Source organism: Erinaceus europaeus, chromosome 8 (assembly GCF_950295315.1).
Source record: "Erinaceus europaeus chromosome 8, mEriEur2.1, whole genome shotgun sequence".
In the NCBI taxonomy this organism is placed as follows: Eukaryota; Metazoa; Chordata; class Mammalia; order Eulipotyphla; family Erinaceidae; genus Erinaceus; species Erinaceus europaeus.
In genome coordinates, this window is record NC_080169.1 from 111,976,883 (window position 1) to 112,004,399 (window position 27,517).

The 27,517-nt window shown below is 48.4% G+C and overlaps 1 protein-coding gene across 4 annotated transcripts in view; it reads right to left on the reverse strand.

Annotated features, from left to right (window-relative positions):
* HIPK2 (homeodomain interacting protein kinase 2) overlaps window positions 1-27,517 on the reverse strand; it is a 159,653-nt gene that overhangs the window by 36,894 nt on the left and 95,242 nt on the right. For all 4 annotated transcript variants that reach the window (XM_060196666.1, XM_060196665.1, XM_060196669.1 and 1 more), the window contains exons 3-5: window positions 4,065-4,188; window positions 3,756-3,875; window positions 553-639 (exon numbers count right to left, since the gene is read on the reverse strand). In XM_060196666.1, coding sequence (XP_060052649.1) covers window positions 553-639; window positions 3,756-3,875; window positions 4,065-4,188 — 331 coding nt within the window. The remainder of the gene's footprint in view (window positions 1-552; window positions 640-3,755; window positions 3,876-4,064; window positions 4,189-27,517) is intronic.

Here is a 27,517-nt window from a genome sequence, read left to right on the forward strand (position 1 = left end):
TGGGTGCTGTCCATGGTGCTGAGAGAAGAGAGACCCCACAGCACTGCTCCACCATTCACGGAGCTCCCTGAGTACTGTTCAAGGTGCTGCCTTGTGGTGCTGGGGATCAAACTCAGGGCCTCACACATAATACAGTGTGTGTTCTAGCCAATGACCCAGGTCTTGGCCCTTAAGTTAAAACTTATGTTTAAGGAGCTGATACAAAGCTTTAAAAATGTTTCCCCAAGCAAATATATATATATATATATATATATTGGTCATCACTGGGACTTCACTGCTCAGGGATGACTTTTCTCAGATAGAGAGAAAGAGGTAAACAGATGAGACACAGAAAGAAAAACACCATAGAATCAAAATTCCCTCCAGAGCAGTGGGGTTTGGGATTGAACCTGGGTCACATGCTTGACAATGGAGGCACCCACCCCAGTGAGCTATTTTGTGGGCCCTGACTGAGGGGACTTCTGACCCACCCCCTGTGGCTCTAGGAGAGGGCTGGCTGTGCTGCGGCTTCCAGGGTTCCTGGCCCTCCTCTGCACTCACCCCAGGACTTACCTGGGCCATGTCATCCAAGCAGTTGAAAATGTACTTCCTTGCTTCTTTCGACTTAATCCCCGTTTCTGCCTCATGGTCATCTGGGGTCTGGGTGAGAGAGGCCAACAGTGAGCAGTGCTGACAAGTCTTTACCTCAGTCCCTCAGTCTAAGCTTCTGGGTGGGGGTCTCTCCCCACTTTCCAAAGAGGACACTGTCTCTGCTTAAAGTGACCTGATTAATTTCTCTCATCCACTCACTCTCGTTCTCCCTCTCTCCCTCCCTTCTCCCTGCATCTCTCTCTTCTCTTAAACACCTGTTGGGACAGACTCATTTTGGCTGAGTTCCGGAAGCTTCTGCGATGAATAAAATATGCCACATCCATTTAAAAAAAATTTTTTTTTCTGATCAACAAGGACTTGGATGCTAGATTTTAATTATTTATTTATTTACCAGAGCATTGCTCAGCTTATGGTGCAGCTGATAATTGAAACTTGGGAATTCAGAGCCTTAGGCATGAAAATCTTTTATAGAACCATTATGCTGTCACTGCAGCCCTTAGATTTTATCAACAGATCTTATGACTTGGTTTTATTATATCTAAACCATTTTTTAATTTCTTTATTGGGGAATTAATGTTTTTACATTCTACAGTAAATATAATAGTTTGTACATGCATAACATTTCCCAGTTTTCCATATAACAATACAACCCCCACTAGGTCCTCTGTCATCCTTCTTGGATCTGTATTCTCTCCACTTACCCACCCCAGAGTCTTTTACTTTGGTGCAATACACCAATTCCAGTTCAGGTTCTAAACCATTTTTAAAATTCTATTTTTATTTATTTATTATTGGATAGAGACAGAATTGAGAGGGGAAGAAGAAGAGGGACAGAGACAGAGAGACAGCTGCAGCCCTGCTTCACTGCTCATGAAGTTTCCCCCTTGCAGGTGGGGGTCAGGGGCTTAAACCCAGGTCCCTGAGCTTAAGCAGATGTGCCACCGCCTGGCACCTAAAACATCTATTTTATTAGTGATTGGGTAATGGTTTCCAGGATTATAAGATGATGGGGGTTGAGTTCCACATAAAATCCAAAATCCCCTCTCCCTTCCCTAAGTTTAAGGGAAGATTCCATAGGCAGAAGAAACAGAAGCTCTTTTCCACATTTGAAAACTTTAGTTCTGTGGCCAGGAAGGTGATGGAGTATGCTCTTTGTCAGCCTGAGGTCCTTGCCCCATCCCTGACACCGCAGAGTGGTTCCTGGGTCTCTCTTCTGAAATAAACACACCTTAAATAACATGCTAAAACATAAAAATTGACTTCTTTATTTTAGTGTGGTGCAAGGAAGTGATCTGAGGGCCTTGGCCAAGCACAAGACCTATAAGTGGGCTTCCCAACCAATCTGCCTATTCTAAACCCAGAGAGAGAGAGAGAGAGAAAGAGAGAGGGGGGAGAAAGAGAGAGATTGAAGGAGGTGAGAGTGGAGAGATATCATAGCACCGATGCACCACTCCTGGGGCTCTTCCAGTGCTGTCCATGGCACTCCCATGTGGTGTGAGGGTTTGAACCCAGGCCCTGGGAATGGTAAGGTATGTGCTCTACCCACTGAGATATCTCCCAGTATCCCCCACCCTATAAAACTTCAATTTGATTTGAGTGAGCACACTGTCACACACTGAGCTCTGACTGTGCCAGGCACCACTGTACAGCAAACACTATGGCAGGTGGGACTCCTGCCCCTCCTCCAGGGGAGAAACAGTTTAGAAAGCTCAGGGGCCAAGGTCTCCAGCCTCCTGAGTGTCAGTGGGTTCTGTGGGGTGTGCTGCCTCTGCACAGAACAGTGGGTGCTCCCATTCTCTCTCCACAGGGCAGGGTGTGCTCCCATCCTCTCTCTGACTCAGACCAGACAGGCCAGTGAGACAAATGGGACAGAATCCTGGGTGTCTGAGCCATTCTAGCCAAAGTCTGCAGGTGGCAGCAGGCCAAAGAAAGAGGTGACCTGGAGGGAGTCAGAGGTAGCGTAGTGGGTTAAGTGCAGGTGGTGCAAAGTGCAAGGACTGGGGTAAGGATCCTGGTTTGAGCCCCCGGCTCCCCACCTGCAAGGGAGTCGCTTCACAAGTGGTGAAGCAGGGCTGCAGGTGTCTATCTTTCTCTCCCCCTCTCTGTCTTCCCCTCTTCTCTCCATTTCTCTCTGTCCTGTCCAACAACAACAACAATAAAACAACAAGGGCAACAAAAGGGAATAAATAAATAAATATTGAAAAAAAAGAGGTGACCTGGAGGGGCCAGCTAGGTCCACATATCACTGCACAAAGACCTGGGTTCAAGCCCCCTGGTCCTTACCTGCAGGGGGAACTTCATGAGCGGTAAAGCAGTAGTACAGGTCTCCCTCCCTCTCTCTTTCACCCCTCCCCTCTCATTTTCTTTCTTTCTTTTTTTAAAACGTTTTATTATCTTTATTTATTTATTGGACAGATACAGCCAAAAATTGAGAGATAAAGAAGGAGTGAGACAGACACACACCTGCAGCCCTGCGTCACCACTTGTAAAGCTTCCCCCCTGCAGATGGGGACTGGGGGCTTGAATCTGGGTCCTTGCACATTATATATAACATGTGTGCTCAACCCAGTACACTACCAACCACCCAGCCCCTTGCTTTCAATCTGTCTCTGCCTCTATTAAAAAGAAAAAGAGAAAGAGAAAAAGAAAGGAAAAAAAAAAAGGCCACTGGAGCAGTGGATTTGTCATGCAGTCCTGAATAATCCTGGTGGCATCAAAACAAACAAACAGACAAACAAATAAATAATAGGGGACAGGGTGGTGGTGTCCCTGCTAGAACACACAAGTTGCCATGTGCACAGACCCAGGTTTAATCCCCTGGTCCCCACCTGCAGAGGAGGACCATGAGACGGGAAGCTGCATGAGTCGTGAAGCTGGGCTACAGGTCTCTCTCTCTCCCTCTCTGTCTCTCCTGTCCCTCTCAACTTCTCTGTGTCTTTTAACCAAAAATAAATAAATAAGCTAAAGGTAAAGAAAACATTGGAAATCATATATATATTGAACTGGGACACTCACGGAGATCCCCTTTCTGCCTGGACTTTGGAGGCCACCTCCATTGCCCCTTGCCCAGTCACAGCAAAGTGAAACTTGACCTGGGGATGCTGTGTGATGTCCTCCCATCCCCCACAGAGGATGAGCTGGCAAAGAGTAGAGGCACTTCCTACCTTCAGCCTCCACAGTGGATACGGTGAGTCGGTGTCACGGTTGAAGAACCTGGTGGTCTTAGTCCCTGCACTTAGTAAGTACTCGGCAGGCAGGCCCTGCGTCTGGGAGATGTATCGAATCTGCAGGGGGAGGGCAGAGGCTCAGGGCTCCCCAGAAGGGCACGGTGCCCTGGGGGCCCCCAGGATCACAATCTCATCAGGAGAGAGACTGGGGGAGACAGAGGGAGGGGTGCCCGGAGAAGCTGCCCTTCACCGCCCCATTCCTAGGGACCCTCCCCAGACCCCCCCAACCAGGTCACCCCAACTCACCTGGTCATACTCCGATGCCCCAGGGTAGAGGGGCCAGCCCAGGAAGAGCTCAGCAATGACACAGCCCAGCGACCACATGTCGATGGCCTCGCAGAAGGGCAAGCCCAGGATGATCTCGGGGGCCCTGCAAGAAAGATAAGGACCAAGGGCGTGTTACTGTGGGCATCCCAGAAAAGGCCATCTTCCAAACTTGGGGGGTGTTCCTGGCCCCTTACTCCCATTAAGGGGCACTGGGCAACTCTTCTCCTGGCTTGGCGCCTCCACAGGCAAGGAGCCTGGCTGGAAGGTTTGATCGAGATGCAGTGGGGGCTTGAGGGCTCATTCTCCCAGGGACCCACCTGTACTCTCTTTGTCATCTTGTCCACAGCTGGGGGAACCCTCAGTTGTCTTAATGAGATATTTTTTGCAGCAGGTTGGGAGAGCACTGTTTTATTTTTAAAAAAAAACATGCATATATATAATTTATTAGATAGAGAGAGATCAAGAGGGTGGGGAGATAGGGAGAGAGAAAAAGAGACACCTACAGTCCTGCTTCACCACTCATGAAGCTTCCCCCTGCAGGTGGGGAGAGGGGACTTGAACCCGGGTCCCTGAGCATTGTAACATATGTGTTCAGTTGGGTGTGCCACTTCCTGGCCCTCCTATTTTTTAAAAAATATATATACTTTGTTTTACTTATTTTGGATAGAGAGGGAAGGAAGTGATAGAGAAGGAGAGAGATACCTGCAGCTCTGCTTGTGAAGCTTCTCCCCTGCAGATGGGGAGCAGGGTCTGAACCAAGTCCTTGCACATGGTACTGTGTGTGCTCAACCAGGTGCACCACTGCACAGGCCCTGAGAGAACTGGTTAGACACCCTTATCTTTCACAAAGGGAGTTGGAGATACGTGTTCTCTTTTCCATAGTATGTGGAACAAATCTCTTCCTACCCAGCGTGACAGAATTAAATCCTGTCTCCTTCACAATAGTCACTTCTTAAGATGCATTTATTTATCTGAGGGACCACAGCACTGCTTAGCTCTGGCCTGTGTGACACCAGGGATTGAACCTGGGGTCTCAGGTTTGTAAATTTTTTTGATATACTGCTAAGCCCCCAAACCTCTCTCTCTCTCCTTGCACCCTGTTATCTCAAGGAGTCAGTCAACATTTCTAGAAGGTTGATCTCCCAAAACACCCTCTAGTGTGACAGTTAAGTCCTGCCCTCGGATACAGAATCCTGACTGCCAGGCGACAAGCTGAGCCCTGGGAAGAACAGGGTTTGAGTGCAGTGACGAGGCCACAGGCATGCGGTGAACCATCAAAACCCAAGTCCTTCCTTCCCTCGGCCCCCCACCCCAGCCAACTCATCTGCTTTGCCAAGAGTCAGTCACCATGAGGGAGGGGAGACTTGAGGGTAATGAGGCTACACATATGACAAGAGATAGACCCATGGCATATGCCTTTATTTCAGATTCATTTCACGAGAGAGAGAAAGAGACCAGAATAGGGGCCCGACACACAGGGCTGGGGATGGGTTTGGGGGGGGGCAGTGGTCCTCAGGCTCACAAGTCTGCTGCTCCAGCACTGAGCTACCTTTCAGCAGTGTGGCTCAAACACTCTGTGGAACTGTCCCCCGGCTTCTGCTCTAAATATCCCGACTTGGTGACGCTCCCCACAACCGCACCCCACCCCCAAGGAGACTGGCGGTGTCTGTGCCCAGGCCCCCACCCTCAGCCTGGCACCCAGGCTAGCTATTCTGGGTGCTTCTCTCCTGGCCCCTCACACATCTGCAGCGTCTGTTTCTGTGACCCCTCCCCAGCCCCCCCCCCCACCAGTGGTGGTTCCTGGGACACAGGGCATGTGACTTGGCCTGCCTGCCCTTTCAAAGCTTACATTTTTTTGTTTTTGAAAGTGTAGTTCTGATTTCTTCTCTGTGTGTGTTTCTTTGTCTTTTTTTTTTTAAATCTTTGTTTCTTACATTTATGTCCTTCAAACACTTCTTCCTTATAAAGGTGTTTTTAAATTCTTAAGAGACTTGATTATTTTATTTTATTTATTTACTTTGCCACCAGGGTAATCACTGGGCTCAGGCGCTGGCACTATGAATCCATGGCTCCTGGAGACCATTTTTCTCTTTCTATTTAAATTTTTTTTAATTATCTTTATTTGTTATCTAATTTATTTATTAGAGAGAGCTAGAAATCAAGGGAGAAGGGAGTCATAGAGAGAGAGAGACACCTGCAGCATTTGCACCATTTGCAAAGCTTTCCCCCTGCAGGTGGGGACTGGGGACTTGAACCCAGGTCCTTGAGCAGTGTAACATGTGCCAGGTCTGCCATGACCTGACCCCTTTTCCTTTCTATTTTATTGGATAGGACAGAGAGAGGAGGGGAATATAGAGAGTGAGAGAGACAGATATATATATATATATATATATATATATATATATATATATAGAGAGAGAGAGAGAGAGAGAGAGAGAGATACCTGCAGACCTGCTTCAATGTTTGTGAAGTTTCCCTCGCCGCAGGAAGGGAGTGCGTGCTCAGACCCAGGTCCATTCGCAGGATTAGGTGTGCAATCAACTGGGTGTGCCATGGCCTGGCCCCCTTGATTCATTTATTTTAATGAGAGAGAGATAACCAGATCGTCACCCTGGCATATGTGGTACCTGGAATTGAACTTGAGACATCAGGTGAGCCTTGTGCTCTATCACTCAGGAAAAAAAAAAGATATGTACCGTGATAAATGGATTCAATTATTTTAACAACTTTATTTATTTATTTTTTTTTGCCATCAGGATCATCAGGATCATGGGGCTCAGTGCCTGCACTACTACAAATCCAGTGTTCCCCACGACCATTGTCTTTTTTCCCCCTTCTTTCCTTTCTGTTTTTCTTTGACAGGACAGAGAAATTGAGATGAATTGATCAGGCTTGCAAGAACTGTGCTCTACTGCTGAGCTATCTCCTGGGCAAACAGCAACCTGGGGAGATGGTTTCCCCTTGGGGCCCAGGGTCTCCTGATCCCTGATCAGAGCTCCTCCCCTGGCCACCCCACCCCACACATCTCCTCACTGTTATTTTGGGAGCTGAAGGCATTTTAAACCTGGAAGTGTCAGACGGAGTCTGCACCTCAGGAAGAGGGAGGGAGCTCTCTCCCGCTCTCTCTGGCGATGCTGGGAGCTGTGTTGGCAGACAGAGAACTAGCAGCAGCAGCAGCAGCAGCAGCAGCAGCAGCAGCCCTACCCCACTTACTGGGATCCCCTGACCCACTCCACCAACAGCTGCCTCTGGCAGGCAAGTCCTGTGCTCTACCAGCTGAACTACCTCTGTCTCCTTAGTTCTCTATGTTAAAGCCTGTTCTCTTCAGGAAAACTGTTTAAATGTGTCAAAACATACACGTCAAACATTTTTATTTCACTTGCTTATATAAAGAGGTGTGGAGTCGTGGCAAAGCCAGCTGAGCCCACACTTCACCATGTGCAAGGATGTGGGTTCGAGACCCCAGTTCCCATCTGCAGGTGGGAAGCTGCACAAACTGTGGAGCAGGGCTGCGGCTGCCTCTCCTTCTGTCTCTCTCTCCCTCTTTTTTTTCTTAATTTTTTTATTACTGTTTTTATTGGATAGAGACAGCCAGAAATCAAGAGGAAGGGGAGTGATAGAGAGGGAGAGAGACAGAGAGACACCTGCAGCCCTGCTTCACCACTCGTAAAGCTTTCCCCCTGCAGGTGGGGACCGGGGGCTCGAATCCGGGTCCTTGTGCACTGTAATGCATGTGCTCAACCAGGTGCGCCACCACCGGCCCCTCTCTCTCCCTCTTTTTTTTTTTTCCTTCAGGGTTATTGCTGGGCTCCGTGCCTGCACAATGAATCCACCGCTCCTGGAGGCCATTTTTCCCCCTTTTGTTGTAGCCTCCTTGTGGTTATTATTATTGCCATTGTTGATGTTGTTCGTTGTTGGATAGGACAGAGAGAAATGGAGAGAGGAGGGGAAGACAGAGAGGGGGAGAGAAAGACAGACACCTGCAGACCTGCTTCACCGCCTGTGAAGCGACTCCCCTGCAGGTGGGGAGCCAGGGGTCTCGAACCGGGATCTTTACGCTGGTCCTTGCGCTTTGTGCCACATGCGCTTAACCCATTGCACACCGCCCAACCCCCTCTCAACCTCAATCAATCAACCAATCCATGAGAGAAATAGCCACCAGAAACAGTGGAGCTGTACAGGAACCCCTAGCCAGCGATAACTCTGGGGACAGACATACACACACACACACACACACACACACACACACACACACACACAGATAAAAAACAAACAGAAAAGGACTGGAGATGGCTCAGCAGGTAAATCTCACACCTAGTCTTGTGTGAGGCCCTGGGTTCAATTCCTGGCACCACAGAGGAGCTCCGTGGGTGGTGGGGCAGTGCTGTGGTGCCTCCTTCCTTCCCTCATCCCCCCGGACCAGGCTCTGAACATAAGCAAGGTTCTGGGTTCATTCCCTGGCAGCACACTAAAATAAACAGACACTAAGATCACTGTCATCGATCAGCAAGTACCCGGCTTGAGAAGAAACTATACCCGTCATCCTGGCTTCTTCTGCTGCCCTGGAACCTGCCTTTCACACTCTTTTCCGGGTAGCCTGTCCTTTCACCCTTGCCCCGCCTCTAGCCTCCTTGGTCAAGCCCACGACTGAATCATCAGTTTCAAGGTCATGCTCGTTTTAGGCTATAAATCTGAATCCACAATATAAGCTGAGACAACACACTGGCTCTACAGAATAGCTTCCATGCCTGAGGCTCAAAGGTCCCAGGTTCAGTTGCTGCCACCAGCAGAAGCTGAGCAGGGCTCTGGTAGAAAAGAAAAAATGAACCCCCCAGAAAATAAATATCTTGTGGCCTAGAAGGTGGTGCAGAGGACGGAGTGTTGGACTCTGAAGCATGAGGTTCCAAGTTTGATTCCTGGCATTGATCGTGCCGGGGAGATGCTCTGGTTCTCTATCTCACCCCTTTTTTCTTTTCTTTTCTTTCTTTCTTTTTAAATATTTATTTATTCCCTTTTGTTGCCCTTGGTGTTTTATTGTTGTAGTTATAATTACTGTTGTCATTGCTGGATAAGACAGAGGAGAAATGGACAAGAGGAGGGGAAGACAGAGAGGTGGAGAGAAAGACACCTGCAGACCTGCTTTTCACCACCTGCGAAGCGACCCCCCTGCAGGTGGGGAGCCAGGGGTTCGAACCGGGATCCTTATGCCAGTCCTTGCACATTGCACCACATGTGCTTAACCCACTGTGCTACCACCCAACTCCCTTCTTTTCTTTTTTATATCAACTTTATTTCATAGAGAGTGAGAGAGCGAGAGAGAGAAAGAGAGAGGGAGAGAGCTGAGACCACTACTAAACTCTCAGCTCTTATGGCTTATGCTGGCTATGGGATTGAACTTGCAAAGTCAGAGCCTGTTGTATGCTTTACATTGGGTTGTTCTAGCTCTCCCCCGCCAAGAAAATTGGATCATTCCTGCTAGTTTCACGCGCCCGCTTGGCCCCGCCCCAAGGAACCCCGAGAGGGTTCCAGAGTTCCAGAGTTCGAGAGTTGGAGAGTTGCAGAGTTAGAGAGTGCTTGGCGCTATCGTGGAGAAAAGAGGCAGCAGAGTTCTGTTTGGTGATTAGTTTGTCTTAGTTTATACATCGTTGTTCCTGAATAAAGAAATACAGCTTCCCTGCCCAGCCGTATGTCTCTGGTCGTCTCTGTTACCCGCCCGTGAAGCTAGCCCGGCCAGCTGGAGCATCCGAATTTTAACAACAAGAGCCTTAGGCATGAACGTCTTTTGCACAACCATTATGCTGTCTCCCTTGCCCACTATCTTCCTTGTTAATTAATGAATATGCATATTAAACAATAAATAAATCTGGACCACTCATCAGAAAGCAAAGGGGTGGGGCTGTATTTCTGGCAAAATGTTGCCTCATCTCACTGAGTATTTATTTCCCTGGCTACAAAATCACACACACACACACACACACACACACACACACACACACCTCAACGGCAGTGCATGAAGATAAATCATGGCTGGTGGAAAGAACTCCCTGGAAGCAATACACTTTCTGCATCCCTGGGATTCTTTAATTCCAGGGTGAGAAGGTGCTCAAACAAAGTGAGCAGCGGGGACAAGGCAGGAGCCCGCGCAAATAGGTGCAGAAGGAAAGTCACCCTGGGGGTTTGGGGGTGGGACGGAAGCCATCAAGATGGTGCTGAGGGCTGGCAGACAAACCTGTCTCTGCTGTGAAAATAGGGAGACTTGGAGCTCCTGTTTGAGACAGCGATGGTGGTCAGAGCAAGCCTGGGGGTGGAGGTAGGGGCAGCACAGATAAAGCTGTTGGAGAGAAACTGACCCCAGCAGACTGAGAGGTTGGAAGGGGGGGTGTTGGGGAGCCCTCAGGAGTGTCAAGAAACAGGGAGGGATACTTCCTCTGGCCAGCCAATATCAAGAAAAGCAGGGAGAGGCAACCCTACAGGTGGGGTTGGTGTAGCCCAGGGGGAAAGGCTCAGCTGGCAGAGTGCAGGACTTGCACATCTGAGGCTCCTGCTTCGCTTCCCAGCATCGCAGGTACCGGAGTCCTGCCCTAACTTGTCACTTTCTCTCCCTCATATAAAACCAAAGAAGTCTTTAGAAGAGGGATTCGTGCCCTGTCTGAGGTGTTTGCCTTGATGGGGCAGCGGTCTGGGGGCAGGGTATGCTAATAACTTCTGACTGGGACTGTGCATTTAAGTGCCTGTGTGTTTCTTTTTTAAGGAAAAAAGGGGACCCGGGGGAGCCCACAAGCTCCTCCTGGGTCTTCTCTGGCTACAGGGTTCCTATAAGAAACTCAGAAGAGGTGCTGAAAAGCTCCGTGTATTATTTTTTTTGGGGGGGGGGTGTTGTTAATGATTTACGGCGAAGGTTTTAACACAGAGGCATGGCCTCACTTCTCCCCTCGACTGGTGTCGAGGAGACACACCAGGAACCCAGTGTCTCTTCATCCTGCTCCTTCCCTTCTTCCCAGAGTCCTTTGCTTTGCTGCCATATGCTACACCCAATCCAAGTTTCACCTTATGTTTTCTCTGAATGTCCTTTATTCTTAAGTTCCAGCTCTAAGTGACATCATTTGGTATTGGCCTTTCTCTTTCTGGCTTGTCTCATGCAACATGATGCCTTTGAGGCCTGGATTCATTTTTAACAGCTGCAGAGTATTCCACTGCATACAGGTACCGCAACTTTCTGGGAGAAGTCTCACATGAGAAGCGTGTCTCCTTGCAGAATATGTAAGTGGTGGGTGGGAAAGGAGTGGGGGGAAACTGTGTACTTGGGGATGAAGAAATATCAAGTGGTGCAGGGAATAGAGGAGAGGAGGCAGCTGGAAGTGTATGTATGTATGTATGTATGTATGTATGATCTTTTAAAATTCAGTTGACTACCATACTGCAAGGGAAAGCTGAAGGCAGAATAAACATACATGAAAAAATGAAAAAGCTTTGACACACCTGGAAGCCGGCACTCAAGGAAATGAAGAGGCAACATGGGGAGAAGAGACTTGCACATCTGACCAGCGGTTAATGTCCAAAACATAAGATGCAGCTAAGGAAATTCTCTCAATTGGTAGATCACTGGACTTGCATGCCCAAAGTTCCTACATCGATCCCCAGTATTTCCCAGAGTGGTGCTCTGGTGTCCGAATCTCTCTCTGTCTCTCTTTCATATGTAATAAATAAAATTAACCTTTTTCTTTCTATTTTACTTAATCTTGTAACCCACTATTAATCACAAATACATAAATAAATAGAAAAAAAGGTTAGTGAATGGAAAAAAATTCAGTTGAAGATCACAGGAGGGAGTGAGTGGACATCTGCAAGAATCACAGTTGTCAGGGGTGTGAGTAGCCAGCATCTCTGCTGAGCTCCCATTTCTCCTCTCCTCTGTGGGCAGGAGGGTTGGGAATCCCCACAGCAGAGAGGAGCAGTCTGGCTGAGCCTCAGATGGAGGGGACTGAGTAGGTTCCCCCAGAGCCTTTCTCTTCTTCCCCATTCCCCCTCCCCCGGCAGGACCCTAGCTTCCTAAAGGTGAAGGGACTTCAGGGCCCCAGTCCCCAGCTCCGAGCTGACATGCATGTTGTCACTATCGAGGGGCCCATTCTCAGCCGTCCTGGGGTGGCCTTGGAGCCGGGTCTTTGTCCCTGCCAACCCCAGCAGAGCATAGGGGGTGGGAGGGGCAGCCAGACCCCCAGTAGGAGGACTCCCAGGCCAAGTGGGAAAGGGAAGGGGAAGGTCAGACAGAGGTCACAGGAGAGGACACAGGCTGTCACTGGGGGCTACCTCTGGCCTAGAAAGGTCTCTAGTCACCCACCTCCTGGTAATCACACATTTCACTCCCACTGTCCACAGGGGCTCCTTCTCACCTGGGTACACCTGGCAATGCCTGGCCCCAGTTCCACCTGCCCGCAGCCCAGACTGTTACTGAGTGGGGAAGCTGGGCTGCAGTGGGGGGGGGGGGGGTTGTGCATGGGGAGGGGCTTTCCTTCCCTTTATCCCTGGATTCTGGAGAAATCTGACTCAGAGGAACACAGGGAGGTTGCGGAAGGAGGGGTGTGCATTTCAGTAGTGTCAACGCCTACGGAGTCTTGCTGTTGGAGCCGGGGGGCGTGAGGGAGGCAGAAGCGGACACCCTGGCAGGAAAGGGAAGCCCCTTTCCTCCCAGCCTGATTAGTCACCACCCTCCTGCCCACCATGCAGAGCATCCTACGGGAATCTCCAGGCCTATTTGCCTACACAAGTACTATTAATACAGTGCTTCTCGGGGCTTTCCTTTCAAAGAATAAAACAACAACTACAGCAACAGGGCCAAGGAGGTGGGGCACCTGGTTGATCACCCACAATACTGTGTAGAAGGACCCAGGTCCAAGTTCCTGGTTACCACCTGCAGAAGGGACACTTCATGAGTGGTGATGCAGTTCTGCCTCTCTCTCTCTGTCTCTCTGTCTCTCTCTCCCTCTCCCTCTCTCTCTCTCTCTCTGTGTCTCTCTCTCCCTCTCTGTCTCTCTCTCCCTCCCTCCCTTCCTCCCATTATCCCTCCCTCCCTCCATTCTCAATCTCTCTCTGTCCTATCAAATAAAATTGAACAACAACAATAAAAAGAGGCCAACAGGAGCGATGGATCTGTAGCGCTCTTACTAAGCCTCAATGATAACCTTGAAGGTAAAAAAATAAACTAGAAATAAATAAACAACAACAACATTCGGTAGAAAAGTATCATCTGGGACAACTGAGAGACTGAGAGCAAGGACGCCCTGCAGGGCAGAGGAGGGCAGCTTCAGGCTTTCCCTGGGAGCTGGGCAAAATAGCTCACTTGGATAATGCATCACTTGGCCATGTGCTCAACCCAGCTCCTAGTCCGGCTCCTACTGCACTGAAGAAAGTTCTGGTCCTGTGGTTCCTCTCCTTCTCCCTTTCCCTCTCGCTTTCCCTGTCTCTCTCTCCCTCTTCCTCCCTCCCTCTCTCCCTGTCTTTATCTGGAGAAAAACCAGTTCTCTGGGAAAGAGCATGGACACTGCATCTAGCACTGTAGGAAGTGGTATTGGTAAGCGTTAACATTTTCTTATGCCATCTGTTCTTTCTTTTTTCTTTTTGATAGAGGCAGAGAGAAGGTGAGAGGGGAGGGGGAGATAGAGAGGGAGACAGAGAGACACCTGCAGCCCTGGAGCATGAGAACATGAACACTTTGCCACGTGCATCACTGCCTGGTTCCCTTTAACATTTCACTTTAAAAATGCTTGTGGCAACATTCAGGAAAGATGGTCCTAAGACAGGCTACCAAACTGGGCTGGTTTCCGAGGCTGACCTCAGGAACACACCAGCAGACAGGAGGAAGACTCCTGCAGACCATATGGAGCGCCACGGACAGTATGGGGGAAGCTCTGTAGATGATGGCACAGTACTGTGGTCTCTCTCTCTCTCTCTCTCTCTCTCTCTCTCTCTCTCCAACAACAGATGATAGAAAATTGGGCCAGGGAGGCCAGTTAGTAGTACTATACATGTGCCCTGGTTTCATTTCTTGGTAGCACATTACAAAACCAACAGCAGCCCACGAGATAGCATAATGGTCATTCAAACAAAGAAATGTTAGTGATGAAAAATCTCAGCCCTGAAGGTGTGCAGAGGTCAGAGCATTGGACCTGCAAGCACGAGGTCCTTAGTTCCATCCATAGCATTACATGTCCCTAAGTGATTCCTCCCTCCCTCCCTTCCTTCCTTCCTATCAGACTATTGCTTAGTTCTGGTGGTATCTGGGACTGAACCTGGGACCTTGGAGCCTTAGACAACAAAGGCTTGTGCATTGCCACTACACTTCATGCATTAGAGTCCAGTGCTTTATCTACTGTGCCACCACCTGGGATGCTCTGTAGTTCATTTTATTTTTTATTATTTTACAAATAAGTTCACTGTGTTTTATTTATTTATTTGATAGGGTAGAAATTGAGAGGGAAGGGGAAAGGGGGCCGGGTGGTGGTGTACCCAGTGAAGCTCACATAATACCAACCTGAAGGACCTGGGTTCAGGCCTGACTTCGGGGGAGATACTTCACGAGTGGTGAAGCAGGTCTGCAGGTGTCATTCTCCCTCTCTATCTACCCCTCCCCTTTCTCATCTCCTCTCTCAGTTTCTCTTTGTCTTTTCCAATAAAATATAAAGGAAAAGAAAAAAAAAGGGGGGAGAAAATGGCTGCCAATAAAAAATCACTAATTGAATAATTAATGAGATTGAGAAATTATTTTAAAAAAAAGAAAGGGAAGTGGAGATAATGCTGGTGGGGAGTGGGTGCTCGAACCCAGGTCCTTGTGCATGGTAAGGAATGTACTCTCTCAACTGGCTGCATCACCTGCTAGTCCCCACTTTATTTTTATTTACTTACTTACGGGGGAGAGACCAGAGCATCACTCTGACACATGCAATGCTGGGGAGAGAACTCAGGACCTCAGGCTCAAGAGTCCAGTGCTTTACCCACTGAGCCACCTCCAGGGTAGCCCTGTGAAAGATTTTTGTTTGCTTATTTATGTTTTGTTTTGTTTTTAAATAGAGAAAGAGAAAGCAGAAAGGATGAGAGAGAGCGAAAGAGACCACTATACCCAATTTCCTTCAGTGTGGTGGGGGCTGGGCTCCCTGCCAGAGATTCTGACCTGCATTTCCCCCCTACTAGGGTGAGAGGAAGGTGAGAGGAGGAGCAGGGGCAAAGGGGGGGGGGGAGAGAAAGATCGGCATCTCAGCACTGCTCCACTGTTCATGAGCTTCCCCTGTGCTGGTGTTCCCTTGCGGAGGCATGGGGCTTGAACCGGGGACCCAGCACAGTGGAATGTGTGCTCCTGGTGTGTGTCTTCCCCCAGCCCCACACTCAGAAGTGTTAATCACATGCTAAGCCCTGGTCTCATCCCCGGCAACTGTGAAAAACCACAGCCCACCCCTGAGCGAACCAAAGCAAACAGACCCACCTAATGCACTCTTTATCCCTGGGACCCCTCAGGTGCTCAGGGAGGAGTGGGACCCCCCAGCCGAGGCTCAGGGAGGAAGGACCTTGAGGTGCTGTGTACAGAGGCACAGAAACATGGGCCAGGCTCTATCCCCCACCTGCAGGGGTTAGTTTCACGAGCGGTGGAGCAGGGCTGCAAGTATCTCTGTGTCTCTCCCTCCATCTTTCCCCCTTTCCTTCTCAATTTCTGGCTCTATCCAGCACATAAATAAATGCATATATTAAAGAAAAAGGGCAGGGCTGATGAGCTGGGGTCTGCTCACAGAGGCCAGCCAAGTCCTGACCCCTATGAAAAGCCTGTGTCTCTCATTCCTGCTGCTCTCCGTCCCCCCCTAGCTGTCCCTTGGATCCCTGCCCCCACCATCCAGCATTTATTTTGGGGAACAGTTTAAATCCGGAGAAGAGCTATTAATAAACTGCTGAAGGGATTCCCTGAGTGTGGGCGGCCCAGCAGGCGGTTTCTGAAGTCCCTGCCAACAGCCTGGAGTGTTCTGTGGCTGTTGCCTCCCCTCTCCCTATCTCCCTCCCTTTCCTTCTCCTCTTCCTTCCCCTCTCCTCTCCTCCACTCCCTTCCCCTTCCCTCCTCTCCCCTTCTCACTCTTCACTTCTCTCCCCTCCCCTCCCCTCCCCTCCCCTCCATTCCCCTCCCCTTTCCTTCTCGCCTCTCCTTCCCCCTCCCTTCCTCTTCCCTCGTTCCCCCCTTTGCCTTCCCTTCTCCAGTGCTGGCAGCACAACATGCTGGCAGAGATGACTGGCATCAGCAAGCATCTCAGGCTAGGAGATAGTGCAGCGGCAGCACATAGGACTAACACATTTGAGGTCCCAGGTTCCATTCCTGGGACCTCCCTAAGAGTCAGGGCTGAGGAGCAAAGGGAGGACCGGTCCTGGAGGAGAAGTCTTTAATTTTTTAAAAAATCTATCTATCTATCTATCTATCTATCTAATATTTAGAGAGAAATCAAGAGGGAAAGGAGAGATAGGGGTAGACAGACACACACATACAGGCAACACTGCTTCACCTCTTGTGAATCTGCAGTTGGAGACAGAGGGCTTGAACAGGCCCTAGTGCATGACGACATGTGCACTCAATTAAGTATGCTACCGCCTGGCTCCTGGTGACACTCATCACTGCCACTCTCCCTCTCTCAGTCTGGGTCTGCTCAGGCTGTTCCCAGACTCCATGGTGGAGATGGCTCAGGAACTCTCTGTTCCACCAAATTCTTTCCCCAAAATCATTTCCATGAGAAACAGGGAAGCACAAGTGAAATGTCCTTTCGGGAAGCCACCCGAATGCCAACATCACTAGAAAGATGGACTTTGTCCACCGCTTTGGTGGAGGTGAGCCTCTGGAAATGCAGTCCTGGCTAAGTCAAAGTCAGAGACGCGGCTCTGGGGAGAGGCAGGAGACAGCTAAGAGAGCGAGTGATGTGGGGACATGCTTCAGAGGTTGGGGGGGTGGGAAGAGCGTGTTTTGGGCAGTAGGTGGGGGGTGCTGGGCTTGAAAGCATGAGGTCACTGGTTTGATCCCTGGCACTGCCTATGCCCAAATGATACTCTGGTTCTCATTCTCTCAAAAATAAACGTTTTGTTCCTTAATTTTATTTATTTAGTATATCTTATTGATTTAGTAATTCAGTATTTTTTAAACAAGTTAGAGAAGAAGGAAATGAAGAGGGAAAGAAAGATAGATATAGATATATAGAGAAAGGCAGATACCCACAGACCTGCTGCACTGCTAGTGAAGTGTCTCCCCTACAGGTGGAGAGTGGGGGCTTCAGCCTGGGTTCTTAAGCATAATAATGTGTGCGCTCGACCGGGTGCACCACTGCCCCATCCTCATAAATAAATCTTAAAAGAAAGATCTTGTTTGGGGGGCCAGGGAAGTGGCTCAGTAGTAGAACCCTTGTGAGCCTGAGGCTCTGGGTTTGACCCCCTGCCACTGCATACAAACAGCAAATAGGGTGTTGCCCATGGTGGGAATTTCCTTTGCTCTTTTTTTCCTCCACAGAGAAAGAATATCTTGTTTAGAGGGTCTGGGGGACAGCTCACCCGGCAGAGCGCACACTTCACCATAAGCAAGGACCCAGCTTTGAGCTCCAGGCCACTGCATAGAAGTGCCAGGCAAAAGGGAAAGTGGTGAGGCGGTGCTGTGGTGTCTCTCGTTCTCATGTTTTCTTCTCCTCTATCTGCCCTGCCACAGCTGCAAGAGCTCCAGTCTTGTTCACAGAGCCACAGTGTGGACCCTGGGAGTCTAACCAAGGGAGGACGAGGAAAGGAGGTGAGGAGAGAAGGCGAGGGGACAACCGGAAGTCCTCTAGGATTCCAGACGAGCAATCAGGAGAGCAAATGCCTCCTGTGGCTTCAAATGCGCACCTGCACCCACCCACCTGTCGACCTCAGGGAATTTGCTTCCCCTCCACCATCTAGACTTCATCTAGACTTCATTCAGACCTTCTCTTTGGGCATAAAGGAGGGAGGGAGGGAGGGAGGGAGAGAGAGAGAGAGACAGAAAGAGAGAGATGAAAAACACTGTTTTCAGGAGGGAGGGAGAGAGAGAGAGAGACAGAAAGAGAGAGATGAAAAACACTGTTTTCAGGAGGGAGGGAGAGAGAGAGAGAGAGACAGAGAGAGAGAGAAAGAGAGAGATGAAAAACACTGTTTTCAGGAGGGAGGGAGAGAGAGAGAGAGAGAGAGGTGAAAAGCACTGTTTTCAGGGCCAGGGCTGATACAGCCAGCTGAGTGCACTGCTGCCATGCTTGAGGACTAGGGTTCAAGCCTGCAGGCCCTCACTTGCAGTGAGGAAACTTCACGAGCCTGGTGGAACAGTGCTTCCAGTGTCTCTCTCACAATCTATCTCCCCCTTCCCTTTTGATTTCAGTCTATCCAAGAAAGAAACAAAGAGGGAGAAAGAAAGAAAAAGAGGGAGGGAATGAAGGAGGAAGGAAAGAAAGGAAAGCTGCTGCTTGCTCTTGGCCCATTATCAATCTGGGATGCCCCACAATCCACCCCCCATTCAGTGGGTCCACCAGCCAAACAGAGCCCTTTGGGGGGGTGTCTGGTGGCACAGGAACTCCAGGGCCCCAGATCTCAGTGGGAGATAAGAAGAGGTGTGGGCACTAGTCAGGGGAGCCACGGACATGGAAGCAAGACAGCAAGGAGAAAGCCAACACACACAGACATGGACAGCCCCTTCCCCGGCATCCTTGTATGCTCCAGGGGACCCATGAAGCCCCAGCCCCCCAGCTGCATTAGATAGACACTGAGCCTGTGTGGCTGGTGGGCACTGGGAGGATGAGCCCAGGAGGCGAGGGAAGAGGAGCTGGGGTCTCCAGTCTAAGAACTCCTGCAAACTGCCCTGAGTGGGCTCCAGCACCCCGGAGCATCACTTACCCGGATGGTGCACAACCCAACTCAAGAGTCTCTTCTACCTTCAAAACAGACCGGTCATCACCAGAAAAGGCAAGCAAGCACAACTGAAATGCTCCAAGCATGCCCCATGTTCATGACAGGGCGGTGGGTAGCACAGAAAAATTGGAAGCAACCCAACTGTCCAATAACAGATGAGTGGTTAAGGAAGTTGTGGTATATGTATACATACTGTAGAATACTACTCAGCTGTTAAAAATGACAGTCATCTTCCTTCCTACATCTTGGAGGGCACTCGAAGATGCATGTTAAGTGAGTTGAGTCAGAAGGAGAAGGGCAAATACCGGATGATCTCACTCATGGGTGAGACTTGAGAAACAAAGGGAAAATTCCGAGCAAATCTTAATGAACTGTGGTCAACTGTAGCAGATTTCAGGGCCTGTGAGGAGCTGCGAGGGGTGGAGACTTTGTCTTACTGGACAGAAGATGACAGGTCGGTGGAGCTGTGGTGTGCTAACGCATCACGGGGAGATGTGAAATTGTGCCACTGTAACACAAACAGTCTTGGGAAGCATCATTCCCCCCAGGAAAATTAATAATAACGATAGCAACAACAACCACTCTTGGGCCTGCAAGACTGCTCAGCTGGGACAGTGTCCCTGCTTTGCTACGTGTGACCTGGGTTTGGGTTTGGTTGTTCAACCCACTGGGGGAAGAAACTTCAGTGCTGGGGTGTCTCTCCCACTTTTGCTTTGTTTTTGTCTGATAGACTTCATGATTAATTCATGATGAAGTCTGTTGGTTTATTTATTTATTTACTGCCACCAGGGCTATTGCTGGGGCTCGGTTCCTGCAGGACAAATACTGTTCTCAGTGGCCATTTTTATTTCTCCCTTTTTATTTGATAGGACAGAGAAATTGAGAAGGCAGGGGAGATGCAGGTGGGGATGAGGGGCTTGAACTTAGGTCCTTGTGCATGGTGACTTGTGTACTACTGTCCAACTCCCCATCCCCTATTTATAATTTAATATAAAACTGCAGCTGAGCAAAAAGACACCATAAAGTACCTAATGGAATAGTTTCTACTTAGACCTAGATACCCTCCTCACTTACCTCCTATCGCACATCCCTTAATCACTCCAAAGCTATCTTGTCAGACACAGTAAGGACTACAAAAGCTGAATAAGGGCAAGAGACTGGCACACTTTAATGATGACTCTTTAGTCACTACCAGGCCACCCCATCACCTGGGGCCCTAGTCAGGGAGCCCTGGGATTCCCACACAGACATGGTGGACTTAAACCTCTAACAGATCCCTCTCACCACTGTCACTGGTCATCTCCATGAGGAACAACATAATGGACCCCTCTGTGGGCCCCTATAGGACCTTGCTCTCAGTGTGGATCAACAATGGTAGGGACCTTCTGCAACCCACAATGACCCTGGGTCCATGCTCCCAGAGGGATAGAGAATGGGAAAGCTATCGAGGGAGGGGGTGGGATATGGAGATTGGGCGGTGGGAATTGTGTGGAGTTGTACCCCTCCTACCCTATGGTTTTGTTAATTAATCCTTTCTTAAATAAAAAAAAAAAAAAAATGGTAGGGAATGTTCCATTCTCTGAAGGGAGGTTGGATAGCATACTCTGTCTATCACTTGAAGATGATGGGTCCTGAAATTGGCGCAGCCTGGAGTGTTCCTAGCCATGACCACAAAATGTGAGCTCAGACCCCCAGGGATGCAGAGGTTACATAGGCTCCTGTGCTGAATATGGGCCCCAGATCAAATCTACGGGGTTTACAGTTAACAATATTTATACAATTTTCCCATATTTGGGAGCTACTCTCTTCCCTGATCCAGCTTTCTGGTCCTTTTTCCAACTGTGACACCATCCCCCCAGACAACAGCTTAGGTCACTTGCATATTGGATTTCAGGCACAGGCAAAAACTAGTTGGGTCATGGGCCCCTTGGAATATACCTAAAATAGACCTACTAGCTTTTTCCAAAATGGAGACCCCAAATCTCCATCTGCAATATCCTTGCCTTTAGGTTCATGATTAGTCAACAATTTGCTCTGCTTTCTATCTTAACTCTTTTTCAGCCACCAGGTTCCAGATGCTACCATGATGCCAACCGGGCTTCCCTGGACAGATGACTCCACCAGTGTGTCCTGGAGCCCCACCTCCCCAGAACCCTGCCCCACTAGGGAAAGAGAGAGACAGGCTGGGAGTATGGATCAACCTGCCAATGCCCATGTTCAGCAGGGAAGCAGTTAAAGAAGCCAGACCTTCCACCTTCTGCACCCCATAATGTCCCTGGGTCCATACTCCCAGAGGGATAAAGAATAGGAAAGCTATCAGGGGAGGGAATGGGATATAGAGTTCCAGTGTTGGGAACTGTGTGGAATTGTACCCTTTTATCCTATGGTCCTGTCAATATTTTCATTTTACAAATAAAAACTTAATGGGAAAACATAAAGTAAAAAAAAAAAAATACTGCAGTCGAGAGATGAGGGACTTGATGAGGCTTCCTAAGTCTTCCCATTTACTCAGATCTGCTAGGAACCTCCCAGCAGATCTGAGTAAATGTCACCCTTAGGCAGAGGTGACCAGCACAGGTGGACGGAGTCCTGGCCTCTCAGTTTCCTGAAGGTTCTTCTCCCTCCCATTGACAGCCTGCCTCCTCTTCCCCCCACCCCAAGGCCCCCTGGGACTAGCCCAGCCCTCACCTGACCTGCACCTGTCCTCCCCATCAGCAGTGAGCACTCCCCTTGCAAATTCTCTCTCTCTCTCTCTCATCAGAGCTGTTGGTGGAGAGGACACCCAGGTCACCTCCACTGACCCCTGCCCAGGCTGCAGCATGGGCCTGAGGTCACACGGTGGCCTTGGACTTCTCTGTTGTCCCCATCTCCTGCCCCCCTTGCTCTGCCTCATGAATGCAACCTTCCCCTGGGCTTGGGACTATTTTTATCCCTCTGTGTCTTGGCTCATGCAAAGCAGTCATGAGGGACAGCTCAGACCCCGGCCCGAAGTGGCCTCTCTTTCCACACTGAGATTGTCCCTGTAATGCCGGGGAGTGACAGCATGCCAAGACCAGCAGCTCAGCCCCTTTAGTCTTTTTCATTCATTTCTTTTTAAGTGCCACCAGGGTTATCACTTGGGGCTCGGTGCCAGCACTACAAATCCACCACTACCATTGGCCCATCTCTTTCTCTTCCTTCCTTCCTTCCTTCCTTCCTTTCTTTCTTTCTTTCTTTCTTTCTTTCTTTCTTTCTTTCTTTCTTTTTTCCTTCCTTCCTTTCTTTCTCTTTCTATTTTATTAGTCAGGACAGAGAGAAATTGAGAGAGGAGGGGGAGACAGAGAGGGAGATAGAGAGAGAGAGAGAGATAGATACCTGTAGACCCGCTTCACCATTCGCAAAGGGGCTCGAACCTGGGCCCTTGAGAATGGTAATGCGCACTCTCAACCAGCCCCCTCCTCCCTCTGATCTTATTACAGGTGCCCTGTCCCCATGTTGTCATCCATATACCACCATGACAAGCTTTCAATTCCTTTTGCCTGTCCTTCCTCCTTTTTAGCTCAGTCAGAGCTTTATGAAGGGGGAGGTCTCTGTGCTGAGGGAGTGGCCCAGCTGTGTTTTCTCAGCAGGCGCCCCGTTCCTGGCCAGGCTCATCTTCAAGCCCACTGCTACCAAAAGCCACAACAGTTATTTATTTATTTATTTATTTATTTATTCATTTATTCCAGGTGTGCCACTGTCCAGCCCCTTACTTTTTAAATATTTTATCTATTTATGTATTTTGGATAGGTACAGAAATTGAGAGGAAAGGGGGAGTTAGAGTGGGAGAGAATTAAGAGAAAGACACACCTGCATTTCTGCTTCTCTGTTCTTGATGCTTCTGCCCTGCAGGGGGGTCTAAGGGCTTGAACCTGGGTCCTTGAACACTGTAATGTGTGCTCTATACCAGAGAGCCTGGCCTTGATTCGCTTTTTATTTAACTGCACCTCTCTCTGGGGATTCTCTCTCTCTCTTTTGCCTGACAAATGGGCCCTTTATCACATTTATCCCGGAGTAACTTGGGGAAATTAACAAATGAAGGCAATTGTGTTAGCACTGCACGCCATTAATTCTGTGATTAAAAGTCACAAATGCTATTCGAATTTCCTCTGGTTGTGTGGTAAATGTTGGCTTTGAGTCCAAGTGGATGAAAGCTGTGAAATCAAACAAGGCTTCAGTTATCTCTTATCTGTCCCTAGATATGACTTTCTTCTCCTCCTCCTCCTTCTCCTCCTCCTCTTTCCCTTCTGCACTAGCTTTTGTCTCCCTCCTTCCTTCTTAATGTCAAGACAGTCTGCAAACAACATATTGCCCTGGAAGGATTCAGGCAGCAGGACAGCAGAAACTCCCACCTTTTCATTCCCTGCAGAGAATTCAGAGCTCTGAGTCCCCTTTCTTATCTCAAAGAGCAAACAGCAAAATCCCTCCCTTGGGGTTAATCCCTTGAGCTAACAGCTACCTTCAAAAGTTGAGGGTTTATCAATTTGGGGTAAGAAGTGACCTCTCCAAAAGAATTTTCAAAGCTGACCCTGAGCTGGGTCCCCCTGTTCTCTGCTGATTTACAGGTCACTGAAGGGGATGAACCAAATGCAGAAGAAGCCAAGATTGTCTAACTGAGGAATGGCGAGCTGACTGAGAGAGAAAAAGTCCCAGACGGAGCGTGAGGTTGAGCGTTCACATAATTAAAGATAGAGGTCATCAGAGGAAGTCCTGTTTCCTGGTGTGGACTAAGGCTTAAAGACTCTTTTCTCAGATTTAGCCTTTAAAGAGGTGCTAAACCCTAGACAAAGCAACAGAAGACTTAATTTTTTTTAAATTACAATAGCCTGGGAGGTGGCATGGTGGATTAAGTGTTGGACAATCAAGCACAAGGTCCTGAATACAATCCTTGGCAGTGTATATGCTGAGTTATGCTCTGGGCCTCTCTCTCTCTCTCTCTCATTTCTCCCTCATTCTCTCTTTTTTCTTTCCCTCTCTCATTTTTTCTCCCTCATTCTCTCTCTCCATCCCTCCCATAAACACACACACACACACACACACACTTTAAATCAAACCTTTTAAGACTCACTTATGAATAAGAAAAGAGGGGCATATCAGATTCTCCAAAAATGGTCTGTTGAGTAGGAATGGAATTTGGCAAACAGAGAGAAGACCACAAGGTCTTGTAACCGACATAGAAGTTTCTGAGGTCTCACTGAACTGATTGATTTACTGTCCCAATACTTGACAGTAGGAAGAGAAGGGAGATGGTGTGAACAGTAGGATGACAGACTTTCATGCCCGAGGCTGAGGTTCCAGGTTCAATTGCTGGCACCACCTTAAGCCAGAGATGAGCAGTGCTCTTTCCTGCCTTTCTCTCTCTCTCTCTCTCTCTCTCTCTCTCTCTCTCTCTCTCTCACTGACTGAAACAAATAAACCATTAAATAAATACATGACTGACAGAACTGTACTAAAGCCTGGGCTAAGTGACTAGACTGAATCTCATCAAAACACTAATGATGCTAAACTATAGCAATTAGAATGAAAAAAAAAAGGTCCCCAAACATTATAAATGTGTCCCTACGGCTTTTTAAAACATATAAAATGATAGTCAATTAAAATGTTCTTTTTTTAAAATTTAGCATAGAGACAAGAAGAATTTGAAATGGGGAGGGGAGATAGAGAGGCAGGGAGAAAGAGAGAGACACTTGCAGCCCTGCAGGTGGGGAAACCAGGGGTCTTGAACCCAGGTCCTTGTGCATAACAATATATTTTTAAAGTATTTTATTGAGGGTTGGGTGGTGGCACATCGGGTTAAGCACACATAGTACAAAGCACAAGGACATGTGCAGGGTCCCGGTTCAAGCCTCCAGCTCCCCACCTGTAGGGGGGGTTTTTCATAAGTGAAGTAGGTCTGCCGGTGTCTATCTATCCCTCTCCCTCTCTATCTTCCCCGCCTCTCTCAATTTCTCTCTGTCTTATCAAAAAATAAATAAATAAATAAATAAATAAATAAATAAATGGCTGCAGGAGCAGTGGATTTATAGTGCAGACATGGAGCCCCAGGAATAACCCTGAGGCAAAAACAAAACAAAACAAAACACAACACAGTATTTTATTTATTGGACAAAGACAAAGGGAAGTTGATAGGGTAGGGAGAGATAAGAGAGAGAAAAATTAAAGTACAGCTAATGAAGTTCCCCCATGCAGGTGGGGACCAGGGGCTTGAACCTGGGTCTTCGTGCATGGTGTATGCTCACCCAGGTGCACCACCCCAGGTTCCCCTTATCATTTAATTTTAGAGCACTGCTCTGAAAGAAAGGGAGAGGTCTTAGTTGTACCTGATTCTCAATCTTCAAAAGGGGCCTTTTCAACCCAGTTGAAGTATCTTCTGAGTTCTGACTTCTAACTACCCATCTTCAGAACGGCGAACCCAAAGAGTGATCTACAACAGCAAGAACTCCAGAATATTTGCTATAATACCTGAAAACAAAGCATTACAGCTGGAGCTCAGGGAGGTGAGGTTGGCATGCTGAACAACAACAGGAGATTAGGAACGTAGAGAAAAGTAGCAAGGCTACAAAGGCATGCAATCATACTGGAGACAGGTTTACAGAAAACAACGTTGGTGAACTTTGTTATTTCTAAAGTGACTCGAAAAGAACTGCTAGCGTGACAATTTCTCTAGGATTGTGCCTTCCCTACACCTTCCTTTGCACCAGTGTCTGTAAATACGGCTGAATGCAGATCACAACAGTGAAGCCGATTAAGATGATCCTCATGCTGGAATGGATCAGGCTCCCTTGTAGTGCGTTTGGGTGAGAGGAGAGTGTTGATGAAGTTCAGGCTCCAGTGAATCGATTAGAGAAGAGCGTGACCAAACTCTGGGCATGGAATACGCTCGTCCACATGGTCAGCACAAAGCCTTTTAATCCCTTCTACTGTCCACTGTTTCCAGTTAGAGCTCAAATGGAAACATTTGGTCTTTACTTTCTTTTCTTTTCTTTTTTTTTAAATGTTTATTTATTTATTTTGAGAGAGATGCAGAGAGAGAGACAGACAGACAAAGAAACAGAGAGAAACACCAGAGCACTACTTAGCTCTGGCCTATGGTGGTGCAGGGGATTGAACCTGGGACTTTGGAGCCTCAGGCATGAGAGTCTCTTTGCATAACCATTGTGCTATCTACCCCCACCCGAAACATTTGGTCTTTAAGAGTGTGTCATTCCGAATGCTCATAAAAAAATTAAAATGTTGTGATGTCATAGTTGATGTTCATGGTTCAGTCATTCATTCAGTCTTTACCTGCTGACTATACACTATGTGCTAGGTGTTTTTATTTACTTATTTTAAACTTCTAGATAGAAACAGAGAATTGAAAAGGAAAGAGGATGGGGTGAGGGGTGGGAGATAGAGAAGGATAGAGATACCTGCAGCACAGCTTCACCACCTGTGAAGTTTCTCCCCTGCAGGTGGTGACTAGGGGCTTGAACCCCGGTCTTTGAGCACTGTAGATGCGGCGTTCTACTAGCTGCACCACCACCCAGCTCCCTGGGTGTTGTTTGAGAAGTTAAGAGACAACACAGTGAATAAGAGGAGACATACCTTTTCAAACATATTGGCCATCAGAGAATCTGCTGCCTACCTCTTAATACTTGAACGTCCCATTTATTTAAATCATGCAACTAGACATTATCTTTAAAATTAGAAAATACCTTTGGATTAAAAGACAAATCAGGTTTATAAAAAACAACTGGGAGAGTGGCTGGGGAGAGAACCGAATGGGTCTGCAAATGACTTTCATGCCTGAGGCTCCAGAGGCCCCAGATTCAATCCCCAGCACTAGCTTAAGCCGGAGTTGAGCAGTGCTCTGGGAAAACAAAACAAAACAATACTGGGAGAGCTTCTAATTATGTCTCATCAACTAACTCTACCGCTGGGGGGTGGGGTGGGGGTGGGGGTGGGGAGAAGCGCCAATCCTGATTTCAGAACATGGAGACTTAAAAAAGTACAGAAAGAAGAAACCAAAAATAAATCTTGGACTGGGTTTGGTGAACTGCAACAAAGCAAAGGACTCTGGGGATGGAGGACGGGAGGGGTTTGGTGGGAAGGGGGCATGACAGTGGAAAGGGATGTAAGTTGGAAGAGTGTTTAGCAGCCATCTATCACAGGGAGCTGAGAAACTGTACTCACTTGTCAGCAGCTGCACTGTAAGCCATTAATCCCCCAGGAGTAGAACAGTGATTAGAGCAATAAGCTTGCAGGTAGAAGGTCCCAAGTTTGAGTCCCCGGCACTGCACGTGCCAGAGTGATAACACTGGTTCTCTCTCTCTCTCTCTCTCTCTCTCTCTCTCTCCACCCCCTCTTCAACCCTCTTGTTCTCATAATACATAAATAAATCCTTAAAAAGATCATTCAAGGTAGACTTTTAATGAATTCTGGTGAACAATGACGGTCCTTACACCAGAATCGCAATTTATTTAGCCTCCATGGGCTCTCTTATCTGCTCCCTCACTCCT